Here is a 15125-nt window from a genome sequence, read left to right on the forward strand (position 1 = left end):
AGATTCCAGCTCCTTTGTGTAAATACCAGGGAGCATGATTACTGGATTGTAATGTGAGAGTATATTTAGTTTTATAAGAAACCACCACGCTGCCTTCCACAGTGGCTGCATCCCTCTGCATGCTGCCAGCAATGACGAGGGCTCTTGCTGCTTCAGTCCGCGGTGTCGGCCGTTCTGACAGACGTGGGCAGTGTCTCGTTGTTTCAGTGTGTATTTGCTGGGTGCACGTGATGTGATGCTTACCTGCTATCTGTACATCTTTGGTGTTTGTTAACGTCTTTAAGACTATTTTTCAGTGGGATTGTTTCCTTACTGTTGAGTTTTAAGGGTTCTTTGTATATTTTGGATAACAGCCCTTTATGGATAAGATGTGTCTTTTGCATGTTTTCTCCCATCCCGTGGAGCAGAGAAGTTTAATTTTAACAAAGTCTACTATCAGTTCTCTCTCTCACGGATCGTGCTTTTGGTGTTGCGTCTGAAGATTCATCTCCACACTCAAGGTCATCTAGGTTTTCTTCTATATTACTTTCTAGGAATTTTATAGTTTTTGCCTTTACATTTAGGTTTGTGATCTATTTCATATTAATGTTTTTGAAGTGTGTAGGTCTGTGCCTAGGTTCTTTTTTTTTTTTTTTTGGCGAGTGGATGTCCAGTTGATCCAGCACCATTAGTCGAAGAGACTGTCTTTGCTTTATTGTGTTGCCTTTGCTCCTTCTTCAAAGATCAGTTAACTGGATATATGGAGGTCTATGTCCAGGCTCTCTATTTTGTTCCATTGATCTATTTACATATTCTTTTTCCAATACTACATTATCCTGATTAACTGTAGCTTTATAGTAAGTCTTGAAGTCAGGTAATGACAGTCTTCCAAATTTGTTCTTCTTCAATATTCTGTTGGCTATTCTGAGTCTTTTGCTTCTCTATATAAACTTCAAAATTGTTTTGTCAATATCCACAAAATACTTGCTGAGATTTGATCAAGATTGCATTGAATCCATAGATTAAGTTGGAAAGATGAGTCTTCTTATCCATGAACATAGAATTCCTCCCCATTTATTTAGTTCTTTGATTTTGCTCATCAGAATTTTGTTCTTTTCCTTATACTGGGTGAGTCAGTTGGTTAAGTGTCTGACTTCAGCTCAGGTCATGATTTCAGGGTCCTGGGATCAAGCCCTGCATCAGGATCCATGCTCAGGGGGGAGCCTGCTTCTCCCTCTGCCACTCCCCCCCCCCCCCCACCGCTTATGCTCTCTCTCTTTAATAAATAAATAAAATCTTTAAAAAAAGATTTATGCCTAAATATTTCACTTTTTTGAGTGCTAATATAAATTATATGTTTTTAATTTCAAATTTCATTTGTTCATTGGTGGTATATAGGAAAGCTATTGACTTTTGTATATTAACTGTGTCTCCTGCAACCTTACTATAATTGCTTAGTTCCAGAAGTCTTCTTATCAGTGCTTTTGGACTTTCTACTTAGATGATCATGTGATCTGTGAATAAAGAGTTTTATTTCTTCCTTGCCAATCTACCTTTTATTTCCTTTTCTTGTCTTGTTGCATTAGCTAGCACTTCCAGTTCAGTGTTGAAAAGGAGTGGTGAGAGAGGACATCCCCTCTGTGCTCAGTTTACTGAGAGATTTTATCATGAATGGGTGTTGGATTTTGTCAAATGCTTTTTCTGTATCAATTATGATCATGTGATTTTTCTCATTTAGCCTGTTGATCTGATGGATTACATTAAAGATTTTCAAATGTTGAACCAGCCTTGCATGCCTGGGATAAATCCCATTTGGTCATGGTGTATAATTGTTTTCATACATTGTTGGGTTTGATTTGCTAATTTTTTTTTTTTTTAAATTTCTGCATCTCTGTTCATGAGTGATCTTGGTCTGTAGTTTTCTTGTAGTGTCTTTGTCTGGTTTTGGTATCAGGGAAATGATGGCTTCATAGAATAAGGTAGGAGGTATTCCATCTGTTCTATCTACTGGAAGAGATTGTAGAGAATTGTTTAATTTCTCCTTAAATGTTTGGTAGAATTCAGCAGTAAACTAATCTGGACCTGGTGCTTCTGTTTTGGAAAATTATTAATTGTTGATTCAATTTCTTTAATAGATACAGGCCTGTTCACATTGTCTATTTCTTCTTGTGTGACTTTTGGCAGACTGTGTTTTTCAAGAAATTGGTCCATTTTTATCTAGGTTATCAAGTTTGTGTGCATAGTTGTTCATAGCATTCATTATCCTTTTAACGTCCATGGATCTGTAGTAATGTCTCCTCTTTCATTTCTTTTTTTTTTTTTTAAACAGAAGGTTTTTTTTTTTTTTAATATTTATTTATTTGAGAGAGAGAATGAGATAGAGTACATGAGAAGGGGGAGGGTCAGAGGGAGAAGCAGACTCCCTGCTCAGCAGGGAGCTCGATGCGGGACTCGATCCCGGGACTCCAGGATCATGACCTGAGCCGAAGGCAGTCGCTTAACCAACTGAGCCACCCAGGTGCCCTCCTGTTTCATTTCTGTTATTAGTAATCAGTGTCCTTTCTCTTTGTTTTCTTAGTTAGGCCCGGCTGCAGGCTTATCAATGTCATTAATCTTTTCAAAGAACCAGCTTTTGGTTTCATTGATTTTCTCCATTGATTTCCTGTTTTTTTATTTCATCAGTTTCTGCTCTGATTCTTATTATTTCTTCTGCTTACTTTGGACATAATTTGCTCCTCTTCTAGTTTCTTACGTGGAAACTTAAGAGTATTTATTTTAGATCTTCTTTTCTAATATATGCATTCAACACTATAAATGTCCCTCTAAGCAGTGCTTTCACAGCATCCCACAAATTTTGATAAGTTGTTTTATTTTCATTTAGTTCCAATTATTTGAAAATTTCTCTTGAGATTTCATCTTCGACCCATGCATTGTTTGGAAATGTGTTATTTAGGGGGCGCCTGGGTGGCTCAGTTGGTTAAGTGACTGCCTTTGGCTCAGGTCATGATCCTGGAGGCCTGGGATCAAGTCCCGTGTCTGGCTCCCTGCTCAACAGGGTGTCTGCTTCTCCCTCTGCCCCTCCCCCCCCCCCCGCTCATGTGTGCTCTTTCTCACAAAATAAATAAAATCTTAAAAAAAAAGTGTGTTTTTAGGAGCACCTGGGTGGCTCAGCTGGTTAAGCATTTGACCCTTGATTTCAGCGCAGGTCATGATCTCAGGTCGTGAGATCAAGCCTGGATCAGGCTCTGCACTGGGTGTGGGGTCTGCTTGGGATTCTCTCTCTCCTTCTGCCTCTGCCCCCCACCCCCACCCCTCTCACATGTGTGCGTGCTCTCTCTCGAAGAATAAAAAAGTGTGCTGTTTAATCTCCATCTATTTTGGGATATTCCAGTCATCTTCCTGTTACTGATTTCTAGTTTAATTCCATCATGGTCTGAGAGCAGATGTAGGATTTCTACTATTTCATATTTGTTGAGGTGTTTTATGGCCCAGAATGCGGTCCACGTCAGTGAATGTTCATGTGAACTTGAGACGAATGTGTTTTTTGCCGTTGTTGGATGAAGTGGTCTACAGATGTCACTTTTATCCAGTTGATTGGTTTTGTTGAGTTCAGCGATGTCCTTACTGATTTTCTGCCTACTGGATCTATCCATTTCTGAGATGGGTGTTGAATCTCCAATTATGATAGTGATTCAGCTATTTCTCTTTGTAATTCTCTTATTTTTTGCCTCATATATTTTGATGCCCTGTTGTTAGGTGCATACACATTAAGGATTGTTGTGTCTTCTTGGAGAATTGACTCCTTTATCATTATATAATACTCTTCCTTGTTTATCTCTGATAACTTTTCTTCCTTTGAAGTCTGCTGTGTGACATTAATACAGTTACTCCTGATTTCTTTTGATTACTGTTAGCATGGCATACTTTCCTCTCTTCATTTACTTTTAATCCTTATGTGTCTTTATATTTAAAGTGGGTTTCTTGGGGCGCCTGGCTGGCTCAGTCAGTAGAGTGGGCGACTCTTGGTCTTGGGGTTGTGAGTTCGAGTCCCATGTTGGGTGAAGAGATTATTTAAATAAATAAAACTAAAAAAAAAAAAACAAAAAACAACCAAAAAACCAAAGTGGGTTTCCTGTAGGCAACATATAGTTGGGTCTTGTTTTTTGATCTACTCTGTCTTTTATTTTTTTTTAAGATTTTATTTATTTGACAGAGAGAGACACAGTGAGAGAGGGAACACAAGCAGGGGGAGTGGGAGAGGGAGAAGCAGGCTTCCCACCGAGCAGGGAGCCCGATGCGGGGCTCGATCCCAGGACCCTGGGATCATGACCTGAGCCGAAGGCAGACGCTTAACGACTGAGCCACCCAGGTGCCCCAGTCTGTCTTTTAATTGAGCATTTTCTGTGATTCATTTTCTGTCCTTTTTAAGCATATTAGTTATACTTCATTTTTACTTTTTTTTTTTAAGTGGTTGCCCTAGAGTTTACAATATATATTTACAGCTAATCCAAGTATATTTTTAAACAGCTCTGTACCAGTTCATGGGTAATGTGAGTACCTTATAATCAAATAACCCTAATCCTTCCCTCCTGTCCCTTGTGCCATTGCCGGCATTCACTTCTCTTTTATATCAGCTGCATCAGCATAAAGGTATGTATCTCATATGTGTGTAAGCATACATAATTCTGTGTTGTTGATGTCATTATTTTGAACAAACTTATCTGTTAGATTAAGAAAAAAATTGTTAACTTACTCCTTCTTTGGTGGCTTTCCTTATTTTATGTAGATCTGATCTTCTGACCTACATTCTTTTCCTTCCCTCTAATGAACTCCCTCTGACCTTCTTCCAAGCCTGTTTGTTGGCCGCGAATTCCCTCAGTGTCTTTCTGAGAAGTCTGTTTCTCCTTCATCTTTAAGAATACTTTCACAGGGGGCGCCTGCGTGGCTCAGTCGTTAAGCGTCTGCCTTCGGCTCAGGTCATGATCCCGGGGTCCTGGGATCGAGCCCCACACCGGGCTCCCTGCTCCGCGGGAAGCCTGCTTCTCCCTCTTCCACTCCCCCTGCTTGTGTGCTCTCGCGTTCACTCTGTCAAATAAGTAAAATCTTTAAAAAAAAATTTTTTTTTTCACAGCATGTAGAGTCCTATGTTGGTGGGATTTTTCTCTCCACACTTCAAGTATTTTGGTCTACTTCCTACTTGCATGACTTCTGAAAAGTCACATGTGGTTCTTTGTTTCTTTACAGGTAAGGTCCCCCCTCCCGCCCAGCTTCTTCAGGATATAAAATTTGTATGTGATTTTCTAGAAATTGAAGATGATATTTAAAGGTGTCAGTTGTTTTGTTTTGCTTTGTTTGTTTCTTGGCTCTGAGGTCTGTGTCTGACGTTAAGTTGGGGACATTTTCAACCATCATTTCAAATATTTCTTCTGTTCCTGCCTTTTCCTTCTGGTGCTCCAATTACAGGTGTGTTACACCTTTGTGGTTGTCCCATAGTCTTTGGATATTCTCTCCCGTTTCTTCAGTCTTTCTGATGAAGCCGAAGGGCCTGACTGAATCCAGGCTCAGTCCTTCACGCAAGAGCTCCTCCCACGTGAACTGTACTTCCTGCTGCATCCAGCATGCACGAGGACACTACCCGTGCTGCCCAGGGGTGAAGTGTTTGATCCCACAATTACAATGGTCATTGGCAAACGCCACCATGGGGACCTGCAGCTCTTCCACTTCTTTTCCTGAAAGATCCAGAAACCATTAGGGAGGGCCCAACAAGAGCATCTGCCCCTGAGGGGTGAGGGAGCCACCACGTCCAGCGAGGGATGCCAGAGGCCAGATGCCCGAGAAGGGGATTGCTCAGGAGGGCAGCCTAGCACCCAGTGTGGAGGCCAGAGTAAGGAGGGTTTGCACGGGGTAGGGGAGCGGGGCACAGCGGCCCGACGTGAGGTGTCAGAGCCTGAGCAGGGTGGGAGGGTGTCAGGGAGGGACAGACGGAGGCACCTGTTAAGTCAGTGACTGTGTTGAGGATGCTCAGAGATGGTCTGAGAACGGGGCTGTGAATATGGGAAAGGAGAAAACTAGAATAAACCCTGCATGTTGGATCCGAACGGGTGATACAGAGCCCCGGTTCCAGCATATCAGACACAGAAATATAAACACAAGTGCACGTGTGCCCTGCAAGTCCCCCTGAGGAGCAACACCCCAGCAGGGACAAGCACGCCCCACACCTGGACCTGGGCTCCAGTGTGGGGCCAGGGCGCCTTTGGAGAAACACCCAGCTCCTTGATGGGGCGGGGAAGGAAGAAGATGAGCCTGAAGGCGTTGCCGCTGGAGAAGGACATTTTGCAGAATGATGGCGGCCTACAGGACACACAGGCCAGACCAAGGGGCTCCCTCTGGCCATTTCGGGGAAAGTTTGTGCACGATAGTGATATTAACAGCTCATAAGTGAGATCTTTATTTTTTTTTTTTAAAGATTTTATTTATTTTGAGAGAATGAGATAGATAGAGCACGAGAGGGGGCAGTCAGAGGGAGGAGCAGACTCCCTGCTGAGCAGGGAGCCCGATGCGGGACTCGATCCCGGGACTCCAGAATCATGACCTGAGCTGAAGGCAGTCGCTTAACCAACTGAGCCACCCAGGCTCCCGCTCATAAGTGAGATCTTTAAATGTGATTTAAAAAATGAATACAATTTTACGAGGAATGGGATGTTTACATCGTCTCAAAGAGCTTCATACGACATACTTTGTAATTATAAAGGGAAGACAACTTGCAGGGGGGAGAGGCCTGGTAGACCTCCCTTCACCCAGCAACCAGGTGAGTGACCTTGTGAAGCCACCACACAAGCCCCACTCGCGGGACACTCCACAGAATGACCACCTGCTGGCAGGAGTGTGGAGGTCGAGGACACTGAAGAATGTTCCGGACGGGAGGGATGGGAAGGGGCAGGTCAGCTCAACGCAGGCTGTGGGGCTGGACCGCGGTCAGCACGGCGGGCCCTCCGTGGAAGCAGCAGAAGTGGCCAGGGCCCTCGGGTCTGCATCGGGGTCCGAGGCTCTCCCCGAAGACCTTCCTGGGGGGCTGACCCCTCTCAAGGTGAGCCTCCTGGGTGCAGGCACTCGGGGGCCGGGGAGCATCAGGCCCACAACACCCTCTCGAGAGGTTCAGGGAGGAGGTTCTTTGTGTCGTACTTGCAACAGTCCCGCAAGACTGAGATCGTTTTAAGATAAAATAATTTTTAAAACTAGTTTGGATTTTATGAAAACCTGCCTATATATAGTTTTCATTAAAATAGCTGCACACAGGAATTATTAAAATAGCTTGAACAAGGTGCTTTATGCAAACCTCAGAGGCTGCAGGGGAGGTGGGCCTGGGGGCCCGGGGGCCCGGGGGCCCGGGGGCCCGCAGCGTTCCAGGCTGGGCGGGGTCACGCTGCTGATGCCCCTGTGCCGTGGGACACGCGACCCGCCCTCGGACATGCGACCCGCGGACTGAATCCCTGGCTTGTCCCGCATCAGATTCTCACGCTCTGGCGACAATCCCCACCCTTACGTCAACTTTCCTGAGCGGATTAGTCAGAGCCCACGTCTCGGCTCTGCCTCGGATGCCCATGGGTCTGTCTCTAGTCTGTTCCCCTCCGTCTCACAGTCCTTGGTCACGGTTGGTTTTTTTTGGCATGTATTATATTTTCTTACTGAGAGTGAATTATGTGAAGTTAGACACTCTGGATCTTCTCACTGAAAGAAATTTACGTGTTCCTGATGTCGTCGAGCCCGCTGTGTGCAGGCTGGTCTCTCACTGGCCCTGGAACCCAGGGCCCCCACAGTGGCAGGCGCCGAGTCATGTCTCCCGCATGGGGCGCCTGCTTAGCTCCCAGCTGCCGTCCAGGCACGCACACCTCGCGGGAGCCGGCACCCGCCTCCGGGCTGCCGTACAGCACAAGGCCCCTGCGGAGGCCCCCACTTCTCCGGCACCTGGGCTCCTGGCCGCACCACCGTTGCTCTCCCCGCCCGGGGCCACCGTGGCCAGCTTGGGCCGCCACCTTCTCTGCATGCCAGCCGGTGTCCCCGCGGGGACTGAGGAAGGGGTGCCTGCTCTGCGCTGTTGTCAGGAAGCTCTTTTTAAAACTCTATGTGCTCTGGCCCTGATGGTTCTCGGGGAGGCCCGGTCTGCCACCAGCCGCCGCCTGAGTCAAAAGGGGAAGGGAAGGGCATTTTAACGTTAAATGAAGTCCGGGGTTTGACTAACATACATTTATTCACTGAAATGAGATCCTGAGCTTATACAAAGGGCTTTTTCTTATAAGTGACCAGTGAAGTTAAGCAGCCTGCCCAAAATGTCATCTGGCATCTGAAACAAGCAGCTCACGATTCAGGTTTGAACAGAGTGAAGGCGGGACATCACATAACAGACCTGCTGTCCCTGGAGGCTGGCCCCCGTCCCCCTCGCACACCGCTGTCAATGTCAGCCATTCCTTCCCACGGGACCGTCAGCCACTCGAGGACACGGACAGCGCCCGGGTTCCGGAACCACCCGCCGGCCACAGGTGGGACGAATGTGTGAGAGGGGGCACCTCCCTGGGGCCAGCGCTCAGGGGTGTGCTCTGCAGCCCCCTCCCACACCTCCCACGTGGACTGTCACCCGCATGCCTCGCTGGACAACGGCAGCCTGAGGCCACAGGTTTTGAAAGCTGGACAGAAAAGTAGACCAGCTCAGAAGCAACAGAACCAATGTGCTGCAAACCCTTGTGTTCTGTGGGTCCGGGGTGTCTTCCATCACGGCTGCGGAGCAGGAAGGAGTAGAGGCACAGCCAGGGCTGCGTTCCAAGCAAGCTTCACGGAGACATAGCCCAGACCACAGGCTCTGATGAGCAGGGACCGCGTCCACATTAACCACCGCTCTGTGCCAGGAGCTGGCCTGGGCCCGGGGGAAGGAGGGCCACTTGGTCACCGAGCGAATGACAGGTTGCGTCCTGCAGTTACTTTGTGCTCCCTCCTTTCAGGGGACAGCCCACGATGTCTGGCAGGCCCCCCTCCTGCCCACGTGCAGCCCCACAGCCAGGACGGCTGAGCCACCGAGTCACCTCATAGCCTCTGCAGCCTCAGAGCCAACGGATGGGGTTGCCCAAGCACGTCCAGGGTGGGGCCCTGCTCCGGCAGGGCAGCCTCACCGAACACCAACAGGCTGGGGAGTCCTGCAGGCCCACAGCTCGCCATCTGTGCGCGGTCGGACCCTCCCCCAGGTGGAGACCTGGGTCAACCCCAGAGGCCTGGGCAAGTCCCAGATTCTCAGCACCCTGCTGGGAGCCAGGCGACCACACACACACACACAGACACACACACACACACACGCACGCATGCGAGCACCCGGTACTCCACTGGAGCCCCCTCGGCTCCTGGAACTCACGGGCAGGTGCGTGCAGCTTGAACAGAGACACGAGCGCTCCTTCTGGGGAAGCCATGGGCTCAATACCCGAACTTCCTAACATCTGCTCCGGACTTTGGACTCACTTCCTGCAGCTCGGTTAGATCCTGGCTGGGGAAGACTGGCGGCCGACTGAACCCCAAACTGGCGAAGGCTTCCCCACAGCATCACTCTGCGCACACATTCACAGAGACTCACGCAGAAAGCACCACGTCAGCATGACTCTCCAGTGTGTCCCTGGCCGGTGCTCCTCGGGCGTCTGGGCGCAGGCCACATGGCGGAGGGATGCTCTTCCCCTCCGGCACCCAGTGTGAAGCAGTGCGGACTGTGAACCCGAGCCCCCGAGGTCTCGCCGTGGCGTTCCCGCTATCAGAAACGCTGCTGCTGCCATGAGTCACATCTCCACCACCCAGCCCCCCGCCCTGTCGGGGCCACAACGAAAATTCCGACTCCAAAGGCTGCGTGAGCGTGGCTCCCCAGAGTAGGACCCTCCTGTCATCCTCAGAATAAAAAGCCAGTGTCCTCCAGCAGTAGAAAATTGCAAATAAAAAGTTTAATTTCAGAAACTGAGTTCACCATTTATAAATACACTAAAACATAGTCAATGCAAATCCAGATTAATAATAGGTACTTTTTTTTTTTTAACAAAACAACTTTTCTAAAAGGTCACAGGCAAATGAGTGACTTGTTTCATCCAGAATATTTAATTGGTTTGAAGTAAGAAAATGAACCCTTTTCTAGATGTTGAAGCAAAAATTCTGAAGACAGATCATCGTTAAAAGAATGACAACTGACGCTTCATTCTGCTGTCCTTGGGATTCTAAAACACCCCAGTGATGGCTGAATCTTCCCTATTTTATATATAAAAAAAAAAATCTAGACACCTAAGGCTATTCTTACAACTGCAATAGAACGATCTCCTCCCTGTTAACAAGCCATCTCTTCTAAAAAGGATTTTATACATAATTTGATCAAATTGGGGTCATGGGGTCAGTGCACAAATTTCAAAAGATAGCTTCCTGGTGTCGAGACAGCAGGTCCGAGGCTCGGGGTGTCCACGGCAGGAGTGCTGTGGACGGGCCCCTAGCGCGGGCTCGACAGCAGGTGTCCGGGGCTCATGATCAAGGTCGACCAAATAAAACCTGAATGCAGAAGCAGAGACCGGGAACGCTCCCTTTACCAAATCACTACAGAACCGACATTCCAGGACACGTCTACGTTTAGTTTCCTCTTCAAATGCCACACCTCTGTTGCAGTAAACAGTTATGTTCCAGAATATTCTCTGTACTCGACATACTTTAGAGCCTGCAGTTAAAAACTGCTTAGCCAGGATGGCTTGAACTCCACCTCCTATTTACAGATTTCATTAAACAGCCACAAAAGCTGTTCTGTTGAATTAAAGCAATTTTTAACTAAAATACAGTACCTGATTTGTGGTTTTTACATAATTGAATAAAAAGCCTACAGAATAAAATTGTTTACATCTCCTCTGACGTCCTAGTAAGACAAATTACTAACCCCCCACTTTAAAAAAACTTTACAGTTATGAATGAAATCCTCATCATCGTATTTCATCATCGGCAAGACAGGCCTTTCCTCGCGGGCGACGCCCGGCCTGCAGGGCTGGGAGTAAGGCACACGTAGACATTACAGTGATGCTGGGCGGGGAGGCTCGTGCCCGCCTCATCCCACACGGCCCCGCCCGGGGCGCGCCACCGCCCCGGGCCAGACAGCTGGTGCCTGATGGGCAACAACAGTTTTTGTCCGGCGGCTCCGTTGCGAGTTTCAATACTGAAAGTATATCAGGGGAAGATTCACTTTCAAAAAGATGAGCTTTTCAAAATGTTCCATCATGAGCCTGGACTGGCCGAGGCTACCGTTCTCTGCTGGTGTGTTGAAGAGCCTTTCAGAAGGGACGATGCTCGGGGGGCAGCCCAGGAACCTGACGGCCAGCGCCGACAGGCCCGGCCAGGCCGACCTCTTCAGGTTCCAGTAGGTGAGGGGGTCACAGGTGTGCTCGAGCACCTCCTCCTCCAGGTACGCCAGCACCATGTCCTCGGGCACCTTTGTCTTCTCCCGGGGGCCCTTCTTCGTCATCTTGGCCATGAGGGCCCACAGGTTCTCCTCCCCGACGGCAGCTCGTGAGGGGGAGCCCGCGCCGCAGCCGTTGGGCACAGGCGCGCCCTCGGAGGTAGAGTCCAGCACTTCCAGCTCCCTGACCAGGTCCTGCTTGTACTGCTCTGCCTCCTCTTCCGAGAACAGGGAGGCCTTGTAGCGAGGGTCCAGCAACGTGGCGAAGATGTACCTCGGGTCGTGCAGGGTGGCGGCCAGCCGGCTCACCATGGCTTCCTTCAAGGACTTCAGCATGGTGTCGATGCCCATCGTCTCCTCAAAGAGCATCTCGATTTTCCGGTTGAGGATGTGGATCATGGGGATGACCTGGCTGAGCGTGGACACGTGGGTGCTCATCTCCCGGCTGGCGGCATCGAAGGGCTTCAGCGCGTGGCACACGGACTGCATGACTTCCCACTGGTCGCAGCTGATGAGCTCTCTGAAGTTGCACTCGATGGACATCTCGTTAATGGCCCGTTTCTGTTCAATGAGCCGCTCGAGCATGTGAAACGACGTGTTCCACTTGGACGGGACGTCCTGGATGAGGTGGTGCTGTGGCAGCTGGTACTCCTTCTGCAGCTCTGCTAGCTTTTCCTTCGCTCTGGGCGACCGGTGCACCCGCTCACATATCTTCCGTGCGATGCTGAGGAGGTTCTGGACCATCCGCTGGCTCTTGATGGCCTCGCTGACAACGAGGTTGACCGTGTGGCTGAAGCACTGCACGCTGGCACGCTCCCCCTCGCTCAGCGTCTTCCCGATGCTCGGGTTGTCGGTGACAGTGATTCCGATCTGGAGGCCGGTGGACGTCACCCAGGCCTCCCACCAGCACTCCAGCTGCTTCCTGATGCTGTTGCCACTGTAGTCGCAGTCGACCTGAGACACGTCCAGCAGGGCTGAGCAGTGGTGGTCCTCACAGTATGGCCGGGCCGACGACGCGAAGGTGACCCAGTGGGCGGTGAGCGTCAGGTACTCGCGGGTCTGGTTGCTCATCCATATCCCGGACGTGAAGTGGATCACGCCGCTCTCCGCCTCCTTCAGGTGCGACAGGACTATCTGTTTCACATTATTGTACATACCTGGGATGGCTGTCCTCGAGAAGTAGGAAGGCGAGGGCAGAGAGTACTGAGGTTTCAAGTATTCAAGCAGCCTGTTAAAGCCAACATTGTCTACAAAAGAATATGGCTGGAGGTCAAGTGCAATCATTTCTGCGATGAGACTTGTGATTTTTTTGGCAACTGGATGAGAATCATAAAACTTCTCATTGGTGTCATCGAAGGAGGAAGCTCCTGACAGCTGTGTGCTCAGGGGCCCCCGGAGGCTGGGCGAGGGGGCCCGCGCTGCCCTGGGCACGTCGGTCTTGAGCACGCTGCTGTGGAACCGCTGTAAATGGCGCAGAAGGCAGCTGGTGCCCAGGTTGGTGGGCTTCTTGCCCCTGCTTATCGTGCGGCCGCAGTGCAGGCACACGACCTTCGTGGGGTCTGCAGAGCAGATGGAAAAGTGGTTCCACAGCTTGGAGGTCTTCTTGCTGTTAACGGGGAATAGAACCTGATTGTTTTTCGTAACCATGGTTGGCAAGTCAGTCAATTTGGAGGAGGAACTTTCCGCAGAGGCCAGCGTGGCGTACGGAGAGTTTGCCAGACTGGCGCCCAGAGAGCCCTTCTGACCACCCGCGACCTCCGGGTGGCGTCTGTAGAGGTGCCGCATCAAACAGCTGGTGCCCACGTCGCCCCGCTTGCCCCGGCTGATGACGCAGGCGCAGTGTCTGCACACCGCCTTGAGGCTGTCCATGGGTGCCAATGAGAAGTGCTGCCAAACCTCCGACTTCAGCCTCTTCATGACCTTCTTATTCTGCTGGAACACAGCACCACAGTCCAGCAGACTGGGGCTCAACCCGCCAGCCTGTGGCTTCTCGGGGGAGGGGGCCAGCGAGGCCTCGCCCACGTCGTCAGAGGACAGCGCCGACGCGTCTTCCGGCAGGGCGTCTCCGGCGTTCAAACGCACCTGCAGGTCCTCAGTCAGCCGGTCAGGGGAGGAGGAGGCCGAGGGGGACTCCTGGACCAGCTTCCCGGGAGAGGACGACACGGAGCTCGGGTCTCCGTCGGGAGGCGGCAGGGCGGGCAGCAGGGTGGGGGGCGCGGCGTAGGGGGGCGGGATGCCTGTGCCCCCGCCATTCTCCTGCAGCACGATGGATCGGTGCGCCCGCCACATGTGCCTGATGAGGCAGCTGGTGCCCAGATCCTTCCCATTCTTCCCTCGGCTGAACTCGTTCATGCAGTGGATGCACACCGCCTTGGAGTTATCCAGGGGCGACAGGTAGAAGTGCTTCCACACGGCGGACCGCCTCCTGGACCCGGATGTGCCCTTCGGGAGCGGGGGGTTTTTCTCCACCCCGTTCTCCGCGCCCTCCTCACAGGGCAGGGTGGGGAGGTGCGGCGGCCCCCCCAGGGCCTCCTCCCTGCCGTACCTGTCAGAGGCCGACGCGTCGGAGGGGACTTCTTCAGAGGACACCACAGATTCCTCCGTCATGTCATCGGGGGACGGGACCTTGGACGCCAGCTTTGGGGCAAGCTTGAGGGGTGAGAGCACGGCCCCCAAGTCCCCGGTGTCGGCGGGCTGTGGTGGCAGCCTCAGTGGAGGGGGCGAGAGAGAGGGCAGGGCCGGCATGCCGCCGTTCTCCTGGATAAGCACCGTGGGGTGCGCCCTCCTCACGTGCCTCATGAGGCAGCTGGTGCTCAAATCCTTCTCATTCTTCCCTCGGCTGAACTCCTTCATGCAGTACGTGCAGATGGCTTTAGTGCTGTCCCGGGGGGAGATGAAGAAATGCTTCCAGGCCGGGGACTTCTTTCTGGAGCTCACGCCCCGGCCCGACAGGAGACTCTGTGTCACGGCCTCCATGGCCACGTCGTACAGCGCACTGCTGTAGTGGGAGAGCAGAGACCCGTACTCCTCCTCCTGGTCGGCAGCGAGGCACTTCCCGGGGGGCTCGCAGCCCCCGCCTGCCTCCCTGGCCTCCGCCCGCTCCCCCCCACCCTCCGCCTGGTGCCGGTCCTGCTCGCCCTTAAACTCCACTCCTTCCAAACTGTGATTAGGGATTCGAACAGCATCCTCCTCTTCTATTTTAAAACTTATTTTATCAGAAACAAATTCACCATCCCTTCTGGGACGAGTTTCCTGGTTATTCTCCATGACTGACCATAACTACTCTGGCTGCTTTGTCACGTTATCTTAGGTGGGTAAAAACCTGATCCAAAGGCTCATTTGTGCCCCCAAACGTACGTTTTCTTCAGCTTTTAAAAAATAATTCCATCTTTCAAGATGCATATGAATGTGGCTGACCATAAACCTGACCAAAGAAGAGGGCATGTGGAGAGCACGCCATCTCATCTCAGGGCGTGGAGTGCCACCTGCCAGGAGCCCCGCCATGACCTGCTTCTGGGCGCAGACACGAACTGACACACCGGAGACCTGAGTCTTGTCCTGGAAACTGGACCGCCGTCATCTTGATAGCAGGATGACCCTTTCGCATCATCTATAAAAGAAGACGCAATCAAGGTTAGCACTGACCTAAATCGTATGTTTCAAATCTATCCCGACATGGGTACATCCGCCTCAGTAGCAC

General features: G+C 50.8%; 1 protein-coding gene across 3 annotated transcripts in view; it reads right to left on the reverse strand.

Moving 5' to 3' along the window:
• Positions 1-6560: 6560 nt before the first annotated feature.
• The window catches only part of ZBED4 (zinc finger BED-type containing 4), a 34455-nt gene continuing 25890 nt past the window's right edge, over positions 6561-15125 (reverse strand). For all 3 annotated transcript variants that reach the window (XM_027594666.2, XM_027594667.2, XM_027594668.2), the window contains one exon: positions 6561-15035. In XM_027594666.2, the coding sequence (XP_027450467.1) occupies positions 11180-14692 (3513 nt within the window). In that variant the 5' untranslated portion in view covers positions 14693-15035 and the 3' untranslated portion in view covers positions 6561-11179. The remainder of the gene's footprint in view (positions 15036-15125) is intronic.

Source organism: Zalophus californianus, chromosome 9, assembly GCF_009762305.2.
Source record: "Zalophus californianus isolate mZalCal1 chromosome 9, mZalCal1.pri.v2, whole genome shotgun sequence".
Lineage (NCBI taxonomy): Eukaryota > Metazoa > Chordata > Mammalia > Carnivora > Otariidae > Zalophus > Zalophus californianus.